Source organism: Coregonus lavaretus, assembly GCF_964263955.1.
Source record: "Coregonus lavaretus genome assembly, chromosome: 32".
Lineage (NCBI taxonomy): Eukaryota > Metazoa > Chordata > Actinopteri > Salmoniformes > Salmonidae > Coregonus > Coregonus lavaretus.
In genome coordinates, this window is record NC_140019.1 from 19,653,574 (window position 1) to 19,671,938 (window position 18,365).

General features: G+C 41.5%; 1 protein-coding gene across 1 annotated transcript in view; it reads left to right on the top strand.

Annotated features, from left to right (window-relative positions):
* Nucleotides 1-6,289: 6,289 nt before the first annotated feature.
* The window catches only part of LOC311107770 (gamma-aminobutyric acid receptor subunit alpha-2-like), a gene marked incomplete at both ends in the record, with an annotated part of 46,886 nt that continues 34,810 nt past the window's right edge, over nucleotides 6,290-18,365 (top strand). Inside the window, 2 exons of the mRNA XM_084150301.1 lie at nucleotides 6,290-6,360; nucleotides 7,434-7,549. Coding sequence (XP_084006427.1) covers nucleotides 6,290-6,360; nucleotides 7,434-7,549 — 187 coding nt within the window. The remainder of the gene's footprint in view (nucleotides 6,361-7,433; nucleotides 7,550-18,365) is intronic.

Sequence of the window (18,365 nt, forward strand, 5' to 3'; positions counted from 1 at the left end):
ACCAAAACTGGAATTCGATTGGACTTAATGACCCTACGTACTAAAGCTCTCTTCCTTTGGAAATCATGTACAGTGGGGAGAACAAGTATTTGATACACTGCCGATTTTGCAGGTTTTTCTACTTACAAAGCATGTAGAGGTCTGTAATTTTTATCATAGGTACACATCAACTGTGAGAGAGACGGAATCTAAAACAAAAATCCAGAAAGTCACATTGTATGATTTTTAAGTAATTAATTTGCATTTTATTGCATGACATAAGTATTTGATACATCAGAAAAGCAGAACTTAATATTTGGTACAGAAACCTTGGTTTGCAATTACAGAGATCATACGTTTCCTGTAGGTCTTGACCAGGTTTGCACACACTGCAGCAGGGATTTTGGCCCACTCCTCCATACAGACCTTCTCCAGATCCTTCAGGTTTCGGGGCTGTCGCTGGGCAATACGGACTTTCAGCTCCCTCCAAAGATTTTCTATTGGGTTCAGGTCTGGAGACTGGCTAGGCCACTCCAGGACCTTGAGATGCTTCTTACGGAGCCACTCCTTAGTTGCCCTGGCTGTGTGTTTTGGGTCGTTGTCATGCTGGAAGACCCAGCCACGACCCATCTTCAATGCTCTTACTGAGGGAAGGAGGTTGTTGGCCAAGATCTCGCGATACATGGCCCCATCCATCCTCCCCTCAATACGGTGCAGTCATCCTGTCCCCTTTGCAGAAAAGCATCCCCAAAGAATGATGTTTCCACCTCCATGCTTCACGGTTGGGATGGTGTTCTAGGGGTTGTACTCATCCTTCTGCTTCCTCCAAACACGGCGAGTGGAGTTTAGACCAAAAAGCTATATTTTTGTCTCATCAGACCACATGGCCTTCTCCCATTCCTCCTCTGGATCATCCAGATGGTCATTGGCAAACTTCAGACGGGCCTGGACATGCGCTGGCTTGAGCAGGGGGACCTTGCATGCGCTGCAGGATTTTAATCCATGACGGCATAGTGTGTTACTAATGGTTTTCTTTGAGACTGTGGTACCAGCTCTCTTCAGGTCATTGACCAGGTCCTGCCGTGTAGTTCTGGGCTGACCCCTCACCTTCCTCATGATCATTGATGCCCCACGAGGTGAGATCTTGCATGGAGCCCCAGACCGAGGGTGATTGACGTCATCTTGAACTTCTTCCATTTTCTAATAATTGCGCTAACAGTTGTTGCCTTCTCACCAAGCTGCTTGCCTATTGTCCTGTAGCCCATCCCAGCCTTGTGCAGGTCTACAATTTTATCCCTGATGTCCTTACACAGCTCTCTGGTCTTGGCCATTGTGGAGAGGTTGGAGTCTGTTTGATTGAGTGTGTGGACAGGTGTCTTTTATACAGGTAACGAGTTCAAACAGGTGCAGTTAATACTGTTAGGCCTACTGCTGCTAGGTAGCTCTCTCTCTGCTCTCCCCCTCCCCTCTGTCTGTCCTTGATTGCAGGAGTGAAGTCTGGTGTGCGGGAGTCAGGGTTCCAGCTGCAGCTCATTCACCATAATCACCTCAGCCTTTAAGACCCGGTCAAACTTGCCACTCATCGTCAGATCAAAGTCAAGACGACCATGTTAGTTTCGCTGTTGACTCAACCTGCTTGTTTCGCCCTTTGTGTTTTTGGCCTGTTCTAGTTACTTTTCTCCTGTGCCACAGATTATTGGAACCTGACTCCTGCCTCCGCTTCACTCCTGCCACCATCATCCTGCTTTCCACAACCGGACCTCCCTTTTGGACTCACCACGGACACTAGGACATTACGGTACCACACCTGCTCTGAACCTGGATCTGTTACCCTCCCTGTAAACCTGGACTTGCTCTTCCCCTATTATTGGAAACCTGGACAAATTGAACTTTGTAAATAAACCTGTTAAACCTTCTCTGGCCCGGTGTAGTTGTCTGCATTTGGGTTCAAATCCAGTTAAATCATGACAAATACAGGTAATGAGTGGAGAACAGGAGGGCTTCTTATAGAAAAACTAACAGGTCTGTGAGAGCCGGAATTCTTACTGGTTGATAGGTGATCAAATACTTATGTCATGCAATAAAATGCAAATTAATTACTTAAAAATCATACAATGTGATTTTCTGGATTTTTGTTTTAGATTCCGTCTCTCACAGTTGAAGTGTACCTATGATAAAAATTACAGACCTCTACATGCTTTGTAAGTAGGAAAACCTGCAAAATCGGCAGTGTATCAAATACTTGTTCTCCCCACTGTATGTAAGCCCTATTTCTTTCTCGAATAGCCGCAGTTCACTCTTCAGTCCACCAAGGAAACACCTTCCTTTTCTCACCCACGTTACTCAATGGTACAATTACAGCTGTTAACCTTGACATTCTTCCCACATTCACCATAATCATTTTCCCCTCCACACTTCGCACATCTTTTCTTTCCTTTGCACAGAGCCGCTACATGTCCAATTCTCTGGCATTTAAAACACCTTAATGGAGGTGGGACAAACTCTCTAACAGTGAAAGCCAGGAAGCCCATCTGTACTTTCTTAGGTACAACCTTCTCAAACATGAATAGTACTGACAGGCTTTCACTTCTCTGCCGCTCTTTCTTACTGAACAGCCTTTTGGCTTCAACCACTATGCCCCCCTCTACATTTTATTTTATATCATCTATGGATATAGATAGTGGAACCCCAGAAATGACCCCCCTCAGCTTAGCCAAAGCTCAAGGGACATGACTTGTGATTTTCTTCCCATTGAGAGTTTTCATTTTCAGAATCTTCCCTTGCTGAACATGATCAGCACAGAATATTAACAGTCTACCATTACCAATGGACCGGGCTAATGTGACTTCACTTATCTCTTTCTTAACGGCATTGGTTAATCTAATAGGGTGTAGATGAGACCCTGTGGTTGCATCAAACACGATTACAACTTTCCACTCCGACACATCATTACTTTAGTATTTCACCCTCTTCACGTTCTCAACACTAGAAGTGACACTACTGTCAGCAGTGCATATAGCAGCGCCATTCTTTTTACTTTTCACCACAGATCATCCAGATCCATGACTTTCATCACCCCCATCCATACCATCAGAACTATCATCCATATCGACCACGGTCCAGCACGGCTGTTGCTAAAACCGCCTACCACAATATAGAATGATGGATTCTATTTCGTTTCCTAGTTTGAAGTCGAATGCTCGAATGCGTCTTCCCCCACCTCGAACTCCTGTGGGCATGGTCGAGTGGAATTCCTTCTTATGACGTGAATATCGACTCGGAGTATTGTTAAAATCAAATGAAATTGTATTTGTTACATGCGCCGTATACAGTTGGTGTAGACTTTACAGTGAAATGCTTACTTACAAGCTCTTGCTCAATGATGCACAGTTAAACAAAGGGGAAAAAGTAGCTGTAGAAGTATTATTGTCCATTAGTTTAATCCAATTAGGGTAGGGATGGTACGGTAGGGGAAAAAGTATAGAAAACAAAAAACTAAAACAAATGAGAAATAAAACACACAAGAATTAAGCTACTGTATATAGAAGGAGAACCACTGCCACTGTTGTACTGTGGAAAATCATTCAGGACAGGGAGGGTACATTTTGGCAGGTATTCCCCAACTGTGTCAATCGCACTTTCAATTCCTATCCAGATTCCTTCAACTGCATGAATCATCTTGTCGTGTCACTCAGTCATCTTTCCCAGAGATCAACCCATCAGTCCAGTAAGCTTAATGTGATGCATCACCTAGCAATAGAAATGTTGTGCCATACTAACTTGTGGTCACTCATTATCTTTTTCTGGCTACATAAAGTGTTCTTTGCCAAGGGCACAGAAATTGAGATAAAATCTCTTTGTGCAGCAAATTTTAAGATTTGCTTGACCTCATTGGACTGTATTCAATCTGCCAGACTGGTCTCCCTTTCATCCATGAAGGTAGTGTACCCAGTTCATTCCAGGCTTGACTGGACGGTGGGACTGGGACCCTCAAAGGTCATGGCAATGAGAATGAAAGTGCCATTGATGACCTGTCACAGACTCCCAAATATGTCCAGTAATGGGATCAATGAAAGCAGCCTCCTGGTTTGGAATGACAACAGGGTGATGAGCTGCTGTAATGGCTCAATGCTGGGGGGGAAATGGTGTTGTGATGAAAGAGTGGGCTGGTTAAAGGTTATTAACATGTGCTGTAACCTAATCTTGGAACCCGGAAGCAAATCTCACATGTTTGCTGGCCATTTAACAGTCCATAAAACTAGATGTAACCAACAGGGAGAACGAGGAGAGGACAAAGAGAATGGAGAAAGCACTGCGAACGATTCAGCAGATGGGAGGGGAGAAAGGACAGAGGAGAAGGAAGGGAGAGAGTGTGTGTTGGGTGGTGCCATCTAGGTAGCAGTATGGATGGGCACATTTGAACGTAGATTATCTCATTGCATGTGCTTGTTGACATTATTTGTAGGGATGTCACTATGTAATTACATGGAAGTTATTTTGCCCCAAAAGCCTATATTGAATTGTGAGATTTGGCTAAGTACAATCTTAGAAAAGAGAGGGTTCTGGCAGAACTCTTTTTGGTTTCAGGAAGAACCCTTTTTGGTTCCAGGTAGAACTTTTTTGGGTTCCATGTCGAACCCTCTGTGGAAAGGGTTCTTCATGGGACCTAAAAGGGTTCTACCTGGAACCAAAAGGGTTATTTCAAAGGATTCTCCTATGGGGACAGCCGAAGAACCCTTTTTAATTCTAGATAGCACCTTTTTTTCTAAGAGTGTATTGATTCATTGATTGAGAGGTGGTGTGTTTATTCCTTACCTTTTACAGCAACAATTTCTTTCCCTGTTGAAACATGAAGTAATTTGGGGGGATGTCTCTCAGCTAAGGAGTTATGACTGGCTGAATCTGGTTGTAAACTTGTCAATGTAACCAAGTTTATGTTGTTCTCCATGCATATTCCTTCCTTGCCATTCGAATTGTTTCATCCACCCACTCACTAGCCACCTACATATCACTGTGCCACCATGGCCATTGCTCTTGATTTGAATGTAGTTTTAAATAAGAAACTGGAGACATAATCAATGTATCCACTAGTTAGGATATGCTAACAATAGTATTATAGACCATATAGACTGAATGAGGCAATTCATGCATTTCCAGAATTCAATAAATCATTCAAATATGTTTGTTCAGATGGAAGTGGTTTCCAAGCAGCTTTCAAGAAGATTACAGAAATGTTCATTTTAAATGTATAAGCAAATATTGGTCAACCTTAATGTGTACTAATTAAATGTTTTAATTGCAAAACCGTTTAAAACCTTTGATTGCATTATGGATTACAAACTATCTTTAGCACCCGTCTTTTTAGTTTTGTGTGTATGTGCGCGCGCGCGTTTGTGTGTGTGAGTGTGTGTGTATGAGAGAGCGAGAGAGCGAGAGAGCAGAGAGCGAGAGAGACGAGAGAGAGTCGCGGAGCGTGTGTGCCTTTCCCCTATCACGAGGTAAACTGAATTGGAAGCAGAATTTGAAAATATTACATGCTGAACAAGACCCAGCGACATCAAGGACTATACATTTACTAGCTATTACATTATTAATTTGCCATAACTGTGATTTATTGGTGCTTTGAATTTATAATAAGTATCACTCTCGTTGTTTTCGCGCGGCGCGCTCATTCCATCTTGAGAGACATCGTAGTGGTTCCATTGGGTTCAACTTTCACATCTGGCTCAATTTCTGGACGAATAATTGCTTGCAATTAGGCTACGTCCTGCATTCCAGGTGAGTCTCCTCGCTGATGAAAAGTCGTTTTGTGATGAGAATGATGTGAGAGTTCCTGTCTGTGTCTCCGCTGATCTCATACAGCCTAAGTAGCCTAGCGTAGATATCATGTAGAGTTTATCTCAGTGGGGATATCCCTAAAACATTTCTGCACACGAGCAAGGGATTTTAGAACGGTGGTTGAGAAGGAGACGCTCTTTTGAACAACGCTAAATGTTCTGTAAGCAGTGGAAATTACTATTCAACAGAGGCATGTTAGGCCTACGTGTCATTGAATTCTAATTGCAGTTTCCCTAGTTAACATGCTGTAAATATTAAATGTAATGTATGTTTTTTCTACGCGCATTCAAATTAAGTATTTCCAGTAATACTGTATCTGGGTATTTATTATCTGTGTTTATTGTGTGTTAATTTGAATATATTCCAGTACAAATAGGCCTACGCCTAGAAAAAGAAACGCAAAATCAACAGCTTGATCCGTTATGGCTCCATTATTTATTGTCTTCCCTGGTATGTAGGTGTACATGCAGATATGAAGAATAGAGACTACATTTTTCAATGTCTATTAATCTGCCTCTCACTGACGCTCCTCTGGCAAACGAGGTAAGTCCTTGAATACATTTTTTAAATAAATTATGTTTTGTCACATTACACAGGAAGACTGAAGGTCTTCTATATCTGGGGTTTGGAATTGAATTATTTTTGTTTTGTACACTACAATAACCGAATGTTGGGATACTATGTTTTAGTAGCCTACCCTATGAATAGCCTATGTATTTAGCATGGTGAACATCAATTAGGCTTTGTCGACGTGGGGGGCTTTGTGAAATAAATGAAGTGGGGTGATTTTTTGATTATGTTCCTGTGGGTGGCGATAGAGTACAGTCGCTACTCTCAGTCAGAAAAAGCAGGGCTCACATCAGATGCCATTGAGAAGTGCTCTTCATTAAAGCCACACTCTGTATGATGTGTTTATCATCAGAGCATGAGTCACTAATATGTAAATAGCACTTGATTTCAATGCTCAAGGAATGACATTCCATGAGATCACTCAGTTATCTCAATTGTACCTATGTAACTACTATGGGAATGCATACGAATGTGTTAGGACACGTTGTAAAGTGGGACCTTGTACTGTATGACCATCATACAGTATCTGTAGCCTATAGCCTATACAGTGTCTGTAGCCTCAGTTTGTAACAGCTTATCTTAGTAACATAGTGTAATTCTCAAATTGACTAGGAAGTGTCATGGTTCCAGAATTTTTGGCACGTTGCACTTAAGTCACTGTATCAAGAGCCCCTTATGAATATAGCTGGTAGACTGATATTAGCATACAATCAATCAAGAAACCAATATTTTCAGTCAATTGATTAACCAAGAAATTATCCACATCAATCACATGCAACGAGAGCACATTTAATTCATGTATGCCTCTTCCGATTATTGGATTCATGAATATACAGCTCTGATGACATTTGCATATTCAATTGTGTTTTTGCTCCAAGATCAGATGGCACACAAATGTTCAGCGTAGAACTGGGTCATCTGGGAGGGTGCTTGGGAAAGGGGGAGTGTATGTATGTTCTTTTACCTTTTGACTTTATCTCCTCTCTTTCATTCCCTCTGGAGTAACTATGCAAAGGCCTCATCAATCTGACTTGTCTGTCTCCCAGGCCGGTGATTGCTGATCCTACGACAGATGCCTTCAAGAACAACATCACTCTCTTCACACGGATCCTTGACAGACTTCTAGATGGCTATGATAATCGCCTTCGACCCGGCCTTGGGGGTAAGGAATATCTCTTGGCTTAATTAACTATGAAAAAACAAGCTCAGGGCCTGTATTCATAAAGGGTCTCAGAGTAGGAGTGCTGATCTATGATCATTTTAGCCTTTTAGATCATAATTAATAAGATTACATGGACAGGGGAGGGCGGATCCTAGATCAGCACTCCTACTCTGAAACACTATGAATACGGTTCCAGTTTGTGAACAAACATTTTAGAAAGACATTGGCATAAATTTACATCACAGATTTTGATGACTTTGTTGGCTTCATTTGATTCATTTTCCTGTCAGGTTTAGTAGCAGTATTCCTCACAGTATTTCCTTCAGCATGCAGAACAAATACTGCCAGCAATGCTTCTACTTGTGTCTTGTAATTTGAAAGATAGTGCGACCATAAATCGTGTAGAGTGTTGCTGTGTGCCCAGCATACATTTGTGTGGAGCAGCGAAACACAGTTCGAACAGTGTTCCCCCATGACAACAAAGTGATTGTCATAAAAATAGGCGAATATTTTCTCATTACATTTAATGGTGCTGCACATTAACATATTGGTCATCAGTGGGCTTGTTATCCCAAATCCTCAGTACAAAGCTGTGTCCTAAATGGCATCCTTTTCCCTACACAGTGCTCTACTTTTGACCCGAGCCCTATAGGCTCTGGTCAAAAATAGTGCACTATAAAGGGAAGATTACTATTTGATTACCCTCCTGCGTGTTTGTTGACAGTAGTGTTGTCTAGGCAGCAGGAGACAACGTTTCAACGATGTTTCAACAACGTTTCCCCAGAGGAAACACTCAGCTGCCCTTCACCACCATACATAGAAGAGTCCCCTTAACACTTTGTTAGGAAACTGCCCTGTCCTGTTACAGCGGCTTTCAATCCACACGATCAAGATGTTGGCTGGTGCCTTATCAGGTGGGCTATTTGCTGCACTAGCAGATTGGCCACCTGGGAAAACACGCTCTGTGTTGTGGCGTGATGGTCTATTTAGGGATCTACACTAGAAACAAAGACATGCTTTATAAAGGACATATCAGTGCAGTCCACTCCATCAACCTTTGATTACGATTATGCCTAGAAATAGAAGAATGAATGGTCGTTGATTTAATGAATGGCCTTGCGTATTAAGACATGTTCCTGATCCTCCAAACATGTATTGTTAGGCCTCCAATGCTCCTGAATTCAGAATCAAACCCTCAGTCCTTGACGTCAGCACCATGCTCAAACCCACTGAGACATTCTATATTCATCTACACACCCAGCAACATCAGATTCCATAAATGTGACAACAGATCATAAACCGTATTTAATGCTAGATGTAGATCAAGGATATTATCCAATAAACTAAATGGGAATCACTGGGACATTTTAAAATAGTGGGGAAATGGTATTGTGCAGAATGACAAGTAGTCAGTATGGAAAAAGTACTCAAAAGTCATACTTGAGTAAAAGTAGAGATACCTTAATAGAAAATGACTCAAGTAAAAGTGAAAGTCACCCAGTAAAATACTACTTGAGTAAAAGTCTAAAAGTATTTGGTTTGAAATATACTTAAGTATCAAAGTAAATGGAATTGCTAAAATGTACTTAAGTATCAAAAGTAAAAGTGTTAATAATTTCAAATTCCTTACATTATGCAAACTAGACAGCACAATTTCTTGTTGTTTTTTTATTTACGGATAGCCAGGGGCACACTACAATACTCTGACATTAATTTACAAACAAAGCATTTGTGTTTAGTGAGTCCGCCAGATCGGAGGTAGTAGAGATGACCAGGGATGTTGTCTTGATAAGTGTGTGAATTGGACCATTTTCCTGTCAAAATGTAACAAGTACTTTTGGGTGTCAGGGAAAATGTATGGAGTAAAAAGTACATTATTTTCTTTAGGAATGTAGTGAAGTAAAATTTGTCAAAAATATAAATAGTAAAGTACAGATACCCCCCAAAACGACTTAAGTAGACTTTAAAGTATTTTTACTTAAGTACTTTACACCACTGCAAGTCGTTTTGTGTTGGTGTAGCCAGTCCGTTGGATAAATGGGTGGTGCAGTAAACCTACATAAGATGTGTGCTATCTTCATATTGTGTTTGACCATTAGCTGTAAGTACACTTATAACAGTTAAAAGCTGATGAGAATTTAAGAGAATATTTCAATTTATGATATATAATCTGCCCTTGGGTCCATAACAGATACATTTCTGTCTGACTGAGGTGGACATGTACAGTATATCAGCCCCATATTGTTTTATCAGTTCTGTTCTCCTGTGTGAAGGGGGCCAATCACCTGCCTATCCTTTTTGCTCTAGTATGTCTTGTTGCTTTCGGTGCTCCTCCTCAGTAAACGTTGGCCTGTGCACTTTGACATTGGACCCCGACCCAGCACACAGCTATCACCAATATCAGACGTCATCATCTGACCTGGCCTGGCCTGGGGATGTGTAAACCTCATTAGACTTTCTGTCTAGTTAGCTTTCACTGAAATGTTAGTGTTAACAGAAATACTAGTAACCTGATACCATTCTAGTGTCAACTGAGTTACTAGTAAACTGATACCATACTAGTGTCAACAGAGATACAATATTAGTAACCAGTGTTGTAGTACTTGAGAGGTCTCGAGTCTGGTCTCGAGACCACATATTGAGTGTATCGGTGTTGTCTCGGTGTCGGACACATTGAGGACCAGCCGAGACCAGCGGAGCAAAAAACTCATAATTATCAGCTTCCATTCAGTCAGTGCATTAAACCGCTTCGCCAGGCCAAATACATACACTCCTTTGTTGAAACATTAATATCTTAACAGCCTTTATATCTATTAGAGACATGTTTGCACAGGGCGAACCTATAGGCCTTCAGTGTGTGACAAGTTTGTGATTCTGAAAGGACAGCAACTGTAACACCAGCGTGTAGGACAGTGTACTTTTTGTAAAACAAAGGGCCAGTGGTGTAGTGGAGGGTATATGCAGGTATAAACCGTATACCCACGTTTTTTTCAGTGGGCATTGCTTATACTCACTTCTTAATCCCTATTGATGCGTATCAAAGTAGTGTAGTGGAGGTATACGATTTATCAATTATGTAGTACAATAGAGAAATGATGGCCAAAGTAGCCTACACAACCGCAAACATGTGAAATATATTCACATGCGCGCTGCACACGGAATATTATCTGCAGGTAGCAAGAGCTTGCAGCTCTCAACTGGTTTTGGCATGGAGCAGCTCACAGAATGACATCGGTAGCCAGTTTCAATTTATGATATCTACCAGTAAATGCTAACTAAGGCAACAATGGGTATGCAAACCAGGCATTGAACAAGTTTAGTCCGAAGTGGTTAGTAGGCTATTTGTGATGCGCAATTGTCATCGTGTGCTGTTTGCATCAGGGGCGTAGACATGGATGAGCCTGGGTGGACAAGAGGCCCACCCACTGGGGAACCAGGCCCTGATAGGCCTACCCAATCAGATTGATGTGGTTTAAGCATTGTTGTGGACTTACATGCTGACCAGACTCGACGCGTGGCATGTGCGAGCATTGAAAAATAAATGGACACATACATGTTATATTGTTGGAGTAGAGGACCTTGTGCATTTCAGGTAAAATATCCCAATGTTTATATCCCAGGACAAATTAGCTAGCTAGCTAAATTGCCATAAATGTTGAATGCTTTTCGACCTGTCCCCAAGTTAATATAGTTGGTTCAGAGTTCATTTTGATATTTCAACCTGCGTGTCCTGATTGTGTCTGGTGCGGGAGGAAAAAAAGCAAGATGCGCACGATGGCGCTCGTTGGTGACACACGTTAGACCATCACACTTATGTAAAAGTTTGATTTTTAGAGTGAAAATCAGAAAAATCTATAGGAAAACTAATTTGAAAAAACATAGGAAAATATAGGATTTTTAACAAAGAGTGCCTTTCCTTTTGGGCAAAATTTGAGAATAACCGCTTTTCCAGGCACCACTACACCACTGCATAGGGCCGATGGAAAGACAGCAGTCACACACAGCATGATGTTAAAGGATAAGCAGTCCATGAACTCTGACGTAATAAGCCAGTAGGTCCCAATCATAAGAATACAAAAACAACCATTAAGCATTTCCCAATTGAAATGTACAACTATTACTTCATTGCAAAAAACATTTCACGTTTAGCACACAAAGTAACCAGTGATTTAAAGTGGAACTGACAGTGTTTAACTACTTTGCAGATATGAAACAAACAGACAATCATAATATCATTTAAAAATATAAAATTCCCAGTTTATGCTACAAAACCAACTTCATAAGAGGTTTAAAAAATAGGTTATATTTGACTCAACGATCCATGACGTACACTAAGGCATTGTTGGCAGAATAGATGGATGCAGTTCAATGCATGATTAATATAATTCACCAATACATTTCTTGGTAGTCCAAAAAATATTGCTATCAGGTTGTAAATCACAGCTGGCCTTGTACATTGTTTGCTGCCTCCATTCGGGATGCACTGTTTCAGTTTCAATGACTCAATATTTTGGACAAAAACGGACGAATGTAACTAAGGCTGGGAATGTCAATACAATCAGACTAGCAAGGGCAATGATCACTAGTCACTCATAATGTGGCTAATAGGCTAGCGTATCTATTTATGTAGCAAGTTAAAAACATTGAGCCTAAATGTTAGCTAGCTAGCTGCTAGGAGGATGTCATGTCATTAGAGGAGTGGGTGAGTGACTGACTTTTTCTCCTCGTATCGTTTTTCAGTGGCTATACGCAGCTAGAGACGCAGGTGTGTCACGAACCGGCTCATAACAAATAGGGAGACAACGTGGAGATAAGGAATAACTAAATATATTTATTAACTAAAGCAAACTATATACAATTAACAATGGTATGTGTAGTCAGTAATCAGTAGTGTAAGTGAGTGGATGCGTGCATAGATGTGATAATGAGGAGTGTTGAAAGGTGCCAAAGCAAACAAACAATACAGCCACAAAAATGCCACAACCAAAATCCAACAGTGTGTCTGCATGGAGAGAGTCTCCACCATGAATGGGGGAAAGGTGTATTTATCCCTGGGACACACTCGAGCCCAGGTGTGTTCCATTTCTCTGACGACCCTCCCGGCTCCGCTCACCGACATCCTATTTAGGAAAACAAGAACAAAGAGAGAATTCGGCAGACAGAGTGGGAGGGTCGTCACAGGTGTCATTTGGTTAGCTAGCAAGAACTTGAACGACTGTTAACATACAGGTGCAGCTCAATAAATTAGAATATTGTGGAAAAGTTAAGTAATTTCAATAATTCAATTGACAAAGTGAAACTCATATATATTGTGGATTAATTACATAAAAAGTGAAATAGTTCAAGCCTGTATTTGTTTTAATCTTGATGATTACGGCTTACAGCTCATGAAAACCCCAAATTCAGTATCTCAGAAAATTAGAATATTGTGAAAAAGTTCAATATTGTAGACTCAAGGTGTCACACTCTAATCAGCTAACTAACTCAAAACACCTGCAAATGTTTCCTGAGCCTTTAAATGGTCTCTCAGTCCAGTTCAGTAGGCTTCACAATCAAGGGGAAGTTATGTTGTGCATAACTGAGGGAGAGAGAGCCTACCTTTTCATGGTTGTTTGATCAATAGGACTGTAAAGTTCCCAAATGTAAGAGGACTCCCGTGGTGTTTACATATTCGCAGAAACCCATTAATGTGTATTTTGTGGCTTTTGGCGAATGTATTCTAATTATCTAATGTCGTGCTGTTGCAACTGCCAGTTCAGGTCAAAGTGAATGATGGCAGGCCCGTGTGGCAAATGGCTTGTTTGTATAAAGGTCTACTGTAGCTCTGATTGGCTATAGCGCACCAGTCTGTGTAGACTCCAGTCCTGGACAAGACAGATGTTTTTATTCGGTTTTATTTACTGCAGGGTCTATTAATTGTCATATTCTTCCTGGGGGTGTATATGAACAGATTCTAATAAGATTTCATGTTGCTAAAATGCTGTCAGTTCCAATTGAAATGCAACATTGTTTCACACACAAGTTATTTTCAAAGAGATGGCTAACAACAGCAGGCGCGCTGCAATAAAAAACACAGTTCCACTCACCAGATGATGATCATTTGAAACTTAACTTCATGTTGAAAGTTATTCTTGAAAAGGGAGAAGCTAACAAATTAGCAACAACATCTTCTTTGATAACACCTACTGCAGCCGCTGCAAACTAGCCGATAACAAAAGCTAACTAGCTAGACCGTGGGAAAACTACTGCTCACTATTGCGCAGTGACCTGTTGGCCTTCAAGAAGGCAGAAGTTTCCATACATTTTTGTAAAAACGGTCCCACTCATTAAGTCAAAATGTGATTGATTGATTCCACTGTCACTCCAAAATGTTGCCCTAATATGGTTGAATGGCATATGCCTTTATTCTGCTTCTGATGGCCTAGCCAATGGCTGAATTAGCTAGCTAGATGTATCTCCCCAGAGACCAGCAAAGAAAAATCCTGATAGGATCTTTTTTTCTCTTCAGTGTTAACCCTTATCTTTCCAACAAAAACTGAAGAGATTAAATCAGAACATCATTGAAAATAATAATATAATTATCATTATTATTATACAGTGCATTCGGAAAGTATTCAGACCCCTTTACTTTTTCCACATTATGTTACGTTACAGCCTTATTCTAAAATTGACTAAATTGGTTTTTTTCCCCTCATCAATCTACACACACTACCCCACAATGACAAAGCAAAAATAGGTTTTTGCAAATTTATAAATGAAAGAAAACGGAACTATTACATTTACGAGCGATTACATCCTTGAGTCTTCTTCGGTATGATGCTACAAGCTTGGCACACCTATATTTGGGGAGCTTCTCCCATTATTCTCTGCAGATCCTATCAAGCGCTGTCAGGTTGGATGGGGAGCGTCGCTGCACAGCTATTTTCAGGTCTCTCCAGAGATGTTCGATCGGGTTCAAGTCCGGGCTCTTGCTGGACCACTCAAGGACATTCAGAGACTTGTCCAGAAGCCACTCCTGCGTTGTCTTGGCTGTGTGCTTTGGGTCATTGTCCTGTTGGAAAGTGAACCTTCGCCCCCAGTCTGAGGTCCTGAGCGCTCTGTAGCAGGTTTTCATCAAGGATCTCTCTGTACTTTGCTCTGTTCATCTGTCCCTCGATCCTGACTAGTCTCCCAGTCCCTGCCTCTGAAAAACATCCCTACAGCATGATGCTGCCACCACCATGCTTCACAGTAGGGATGGTGCCAGGTTTCCGCCAGATGTGACACTTGGCATTCAGCCCAAAGAGTTCAATCTTGGTTTCATCAGACCAGAGAATCTTGTTTCTCATGGTCTATGAGTATTTAGGTGCCATTTGGCAAACTCCAAGCGCTCTGTTGTGTGCCTTTTACTGAGGAGTGGCTTCCGTCTGGCCACTCTACCATAAAGGCCTGATTAGTGGAGTGCTGCAGAGATGGTTGTCCTTCTGGAAGGTTCTCCCATCTCCACAGAGGAACTCTGGAGCTCTATCAGAGTGACCATCGGGTTCTTGGTCACCTCCCTCACCGAGGCCCTTCTCCCCCGATTGCTCAGTTGGGCCGGGAAGCCAGCTCTAGGAAGAGTTATGGATTCCATACTTCTTCCATTTAAGAATGATGGAGGCCACTGTGTTCTTTGGGACCTTCAAGTGCAGAATGTTTTTAATACTCTTCCCCAGATCTGTGCCTCGACACAATCTTGTCTCGGAGCTCTACAGACAATTCCTCGACCTTTATGCTCTGACATGCACTGTCAACTCTGGGACCTTATATAGACAGGTGTGTGCCTTTCCAAATCATGTACAATCAATTGAATTTACCACAGATGGACTACAATCAAGTCGTAGAAACATCTCAAGGATGATCAATCGAAACAGGATGCACCTGATCTCAATTTGGAGTCTCATAGCAAAGTGTCTGAATACTGATGTAAATAAGGTATTTCTTTTTTTAATTTTAATACATTTTCCAAAAATTCTAAAAACCTGTTTTTGCTTTGTCATTGTGGGGTATTGTGTGTAGATTGATGAGGATTTTGTATTTATTTAATCGATTTTAGAATAAGGCTGTAACGTAAAGAAATGTGGGAAAATTATTATGTATGATCATAATCATTATTCTTTTAAATCCTGAGCCCTTCTCTGATGGCGTAGAAGGCCCATTGTTCCCCACTGTGTTTGGGTTAGTAATCATTTGTAGAGTAGCTCTATTTTCCCTCAGTATGCATTTTTTCACTATTCTGAATGTCTAAAGAATGTTGTTCAGAAATATGATCACAGAAATACTGGACATTTTAAACTCTTATTATGGTGGTGATTTGACAAAATTACAATCATGGTCTTGAATTGGACTCGCATTTTTCTGGTCTCGGTCTTGACTCGGTCTCGCCCCCGCTCCAGTCTTGGTCTTGACTTGGACTCGATTTGCTCTGGTCTTGGTCTTGAATCGGTCTCGCTTTAGGTGGTCTCGAACACAATACTCCTAGTAACCTGATACCATTCTAGTGTCAACAGAGATACAGTAGTGGTAACCTGATACCTTGCTAGTGTCAGATATATTAGTAACCTGAAACCATGCTACTGTCAACAGAGATACAGTACTAGTAACCTGGTACCATGCTCCTGAATACTTGTGGTGGTATTTTCTTTAAAGACTCTGATACTGCTACATCCATGTTTTTCTTTGTGTCATTTGTGCATAAATAAAATATACCACAAAGGGTTCATATTTTCACAGTTTAGCTCCAAAATCTCACTGTGCCTATCTGAGATCTTTAGGGGGAACACATTCTGATGGGGAGGTGTTGTGTGATGGAACACCGATGTATCAGACGTCTCGTTGTTTACCACCACCACCACCACCGGCTCATTCCATGTAATTAACTAAGTATGGGGCTGATGGCTAGCTAGACCCAGGAGTCATCTCTCACCACCTGGACACCTCACCCTGTGTGTGTGTGTGTGTGTGTGTGTGTGTGTGTGTGTGTGTGTGTGTGTGTGTGTGTGTGTGTGTGTGTGTGTGTGTGTGTGTGTGTGTGTGTGTGTGTGTGCGTGTGTGCGTGTGTGCGTGCGTGTGTGCGTGTGTGCGTGCGTGTGTGTGTGTGTGTGTGTGTGTGTACTACCACTACTACTACTACTACTAATAATAATAATAATTCTGCTACTCCTACAACTACTACTACTACAACAACAATTCATAAAATGATTTATCTAAGTGTCTTCATTGTATGGCTATGAAAGTATCTCTTTCCATTGTGAAAAAATGCCTCTGCCTCCCTCCTCCATCCCCTCTCCCTCCATCTTCCATCCCCCTTTATCTCATTTGATTTGATTTCCAGGTGGCCCCTCACCCCAGAGCCCGGGCCTCTCACAGGATCCGGTGCCATTTTACATTTAAATAAAGTGCCCAGAACAGCATCAGCCATATGGTGATAGTCTTTGGCTTGGGGAAAGGCCTGGATGGCAGTATGTGGTACAGTAGCACTGACATACTTTCTCTATGGGGAAAAAGGTCTTCATGCCTAGAGGTACGGAATCATCCACAGACTTCTGTAACCCAAAATTGAGTGGCTTATGAAGAAAATATTTATTGATGCCTAAGCTGCCATCTGTTTGACAAACGTTGGATGCCAAAGAGTCATTTAACTTGTATTCAAAAGCGATAAATAACATAATATTTTCATGATGCAGATTAATAGTATCTGTCTTTCTTTAGATAATGCATTATGGGCTCCTGAGTGGCGCTGCGGTCTAAGGCACTGCATCACAGTGCTAGAGGCATCACTACCGACCCTGGTTCGTTCCCGGGCTGTATCACAACCGGCTGTGATCGGGAGTCCCAAAGGGCGGTGCACAATTGGCCCAGCATCGTCCGGGTTAGGGGAGGGTTTGGCCGTGTTTTGAAGGACGCATGACTCAACCTTCGCCTCCCGAGCCTGTTGGGGAGTTGCAGCGATGAGACAGGATCGACATTTTGGAGAAAAAATGGGTAAAATACAAAATAAAAATAAATAAAGTGCATTACATTTTCCCCCTAGAATTTCCCCAAGAGTTCTCTTTGCTTTGTGTCCAGGTTCTCTTTAAATTTACCGTAACTACTAGCCGAAACAACGTCACTACCAATTGCTAAAACAGAAAATAAGTGATGTGCTGTTGTTGAGGACTACCCAATCCAGCAGCAGAAGCAGTAGCAGCAGAATAGCCTGCAAACCTGCACTTTTAATCCTCTGGGTTTCCAGTCTGATTATTTAACCAGGGTTAGCTGCTCACTGGTCCATATGAGGGTCAGAAACACAAAACCCCACCCCCTCACATGTGCACCTAGGGAATCGCCTGAATTCCTGACACTTCTAACTAATGAGTTGTATCCTCTGTCAACACAGTATTGTGGCACTATTCATGTCATTTAGAGTAGCTATATTGGATATTGGAGGATGTCTAAGTTTGCCTTCCAGGCAGGTCATATACTGTACATGCTTCCTAGTTCGTTTAGTTGTCCTTAATATAGAGTAAAAGAAGGCTGGGTTTTATCTTAACCTCTATGTCTGATACAACCCTGTTCCACGTTAATTAAAGCTATTTTTGTATTGAACTATAAATAGTGCACTCATCTTCAGTTTGGGTGTTTACTATAGGAATTTAGTTTAGACATTTGACAGCTCTAATTACATGAATGACAAGCTATAAGGAAACATGACTAAACCACAGGCTTTGGTCTGTCTGAGCTGAAGAAGTGAACCTGCACGACATGGTACGATGAAGAAAGTGGCCTCACATCCTTGGGCCTCAAATGCACTCTGGAT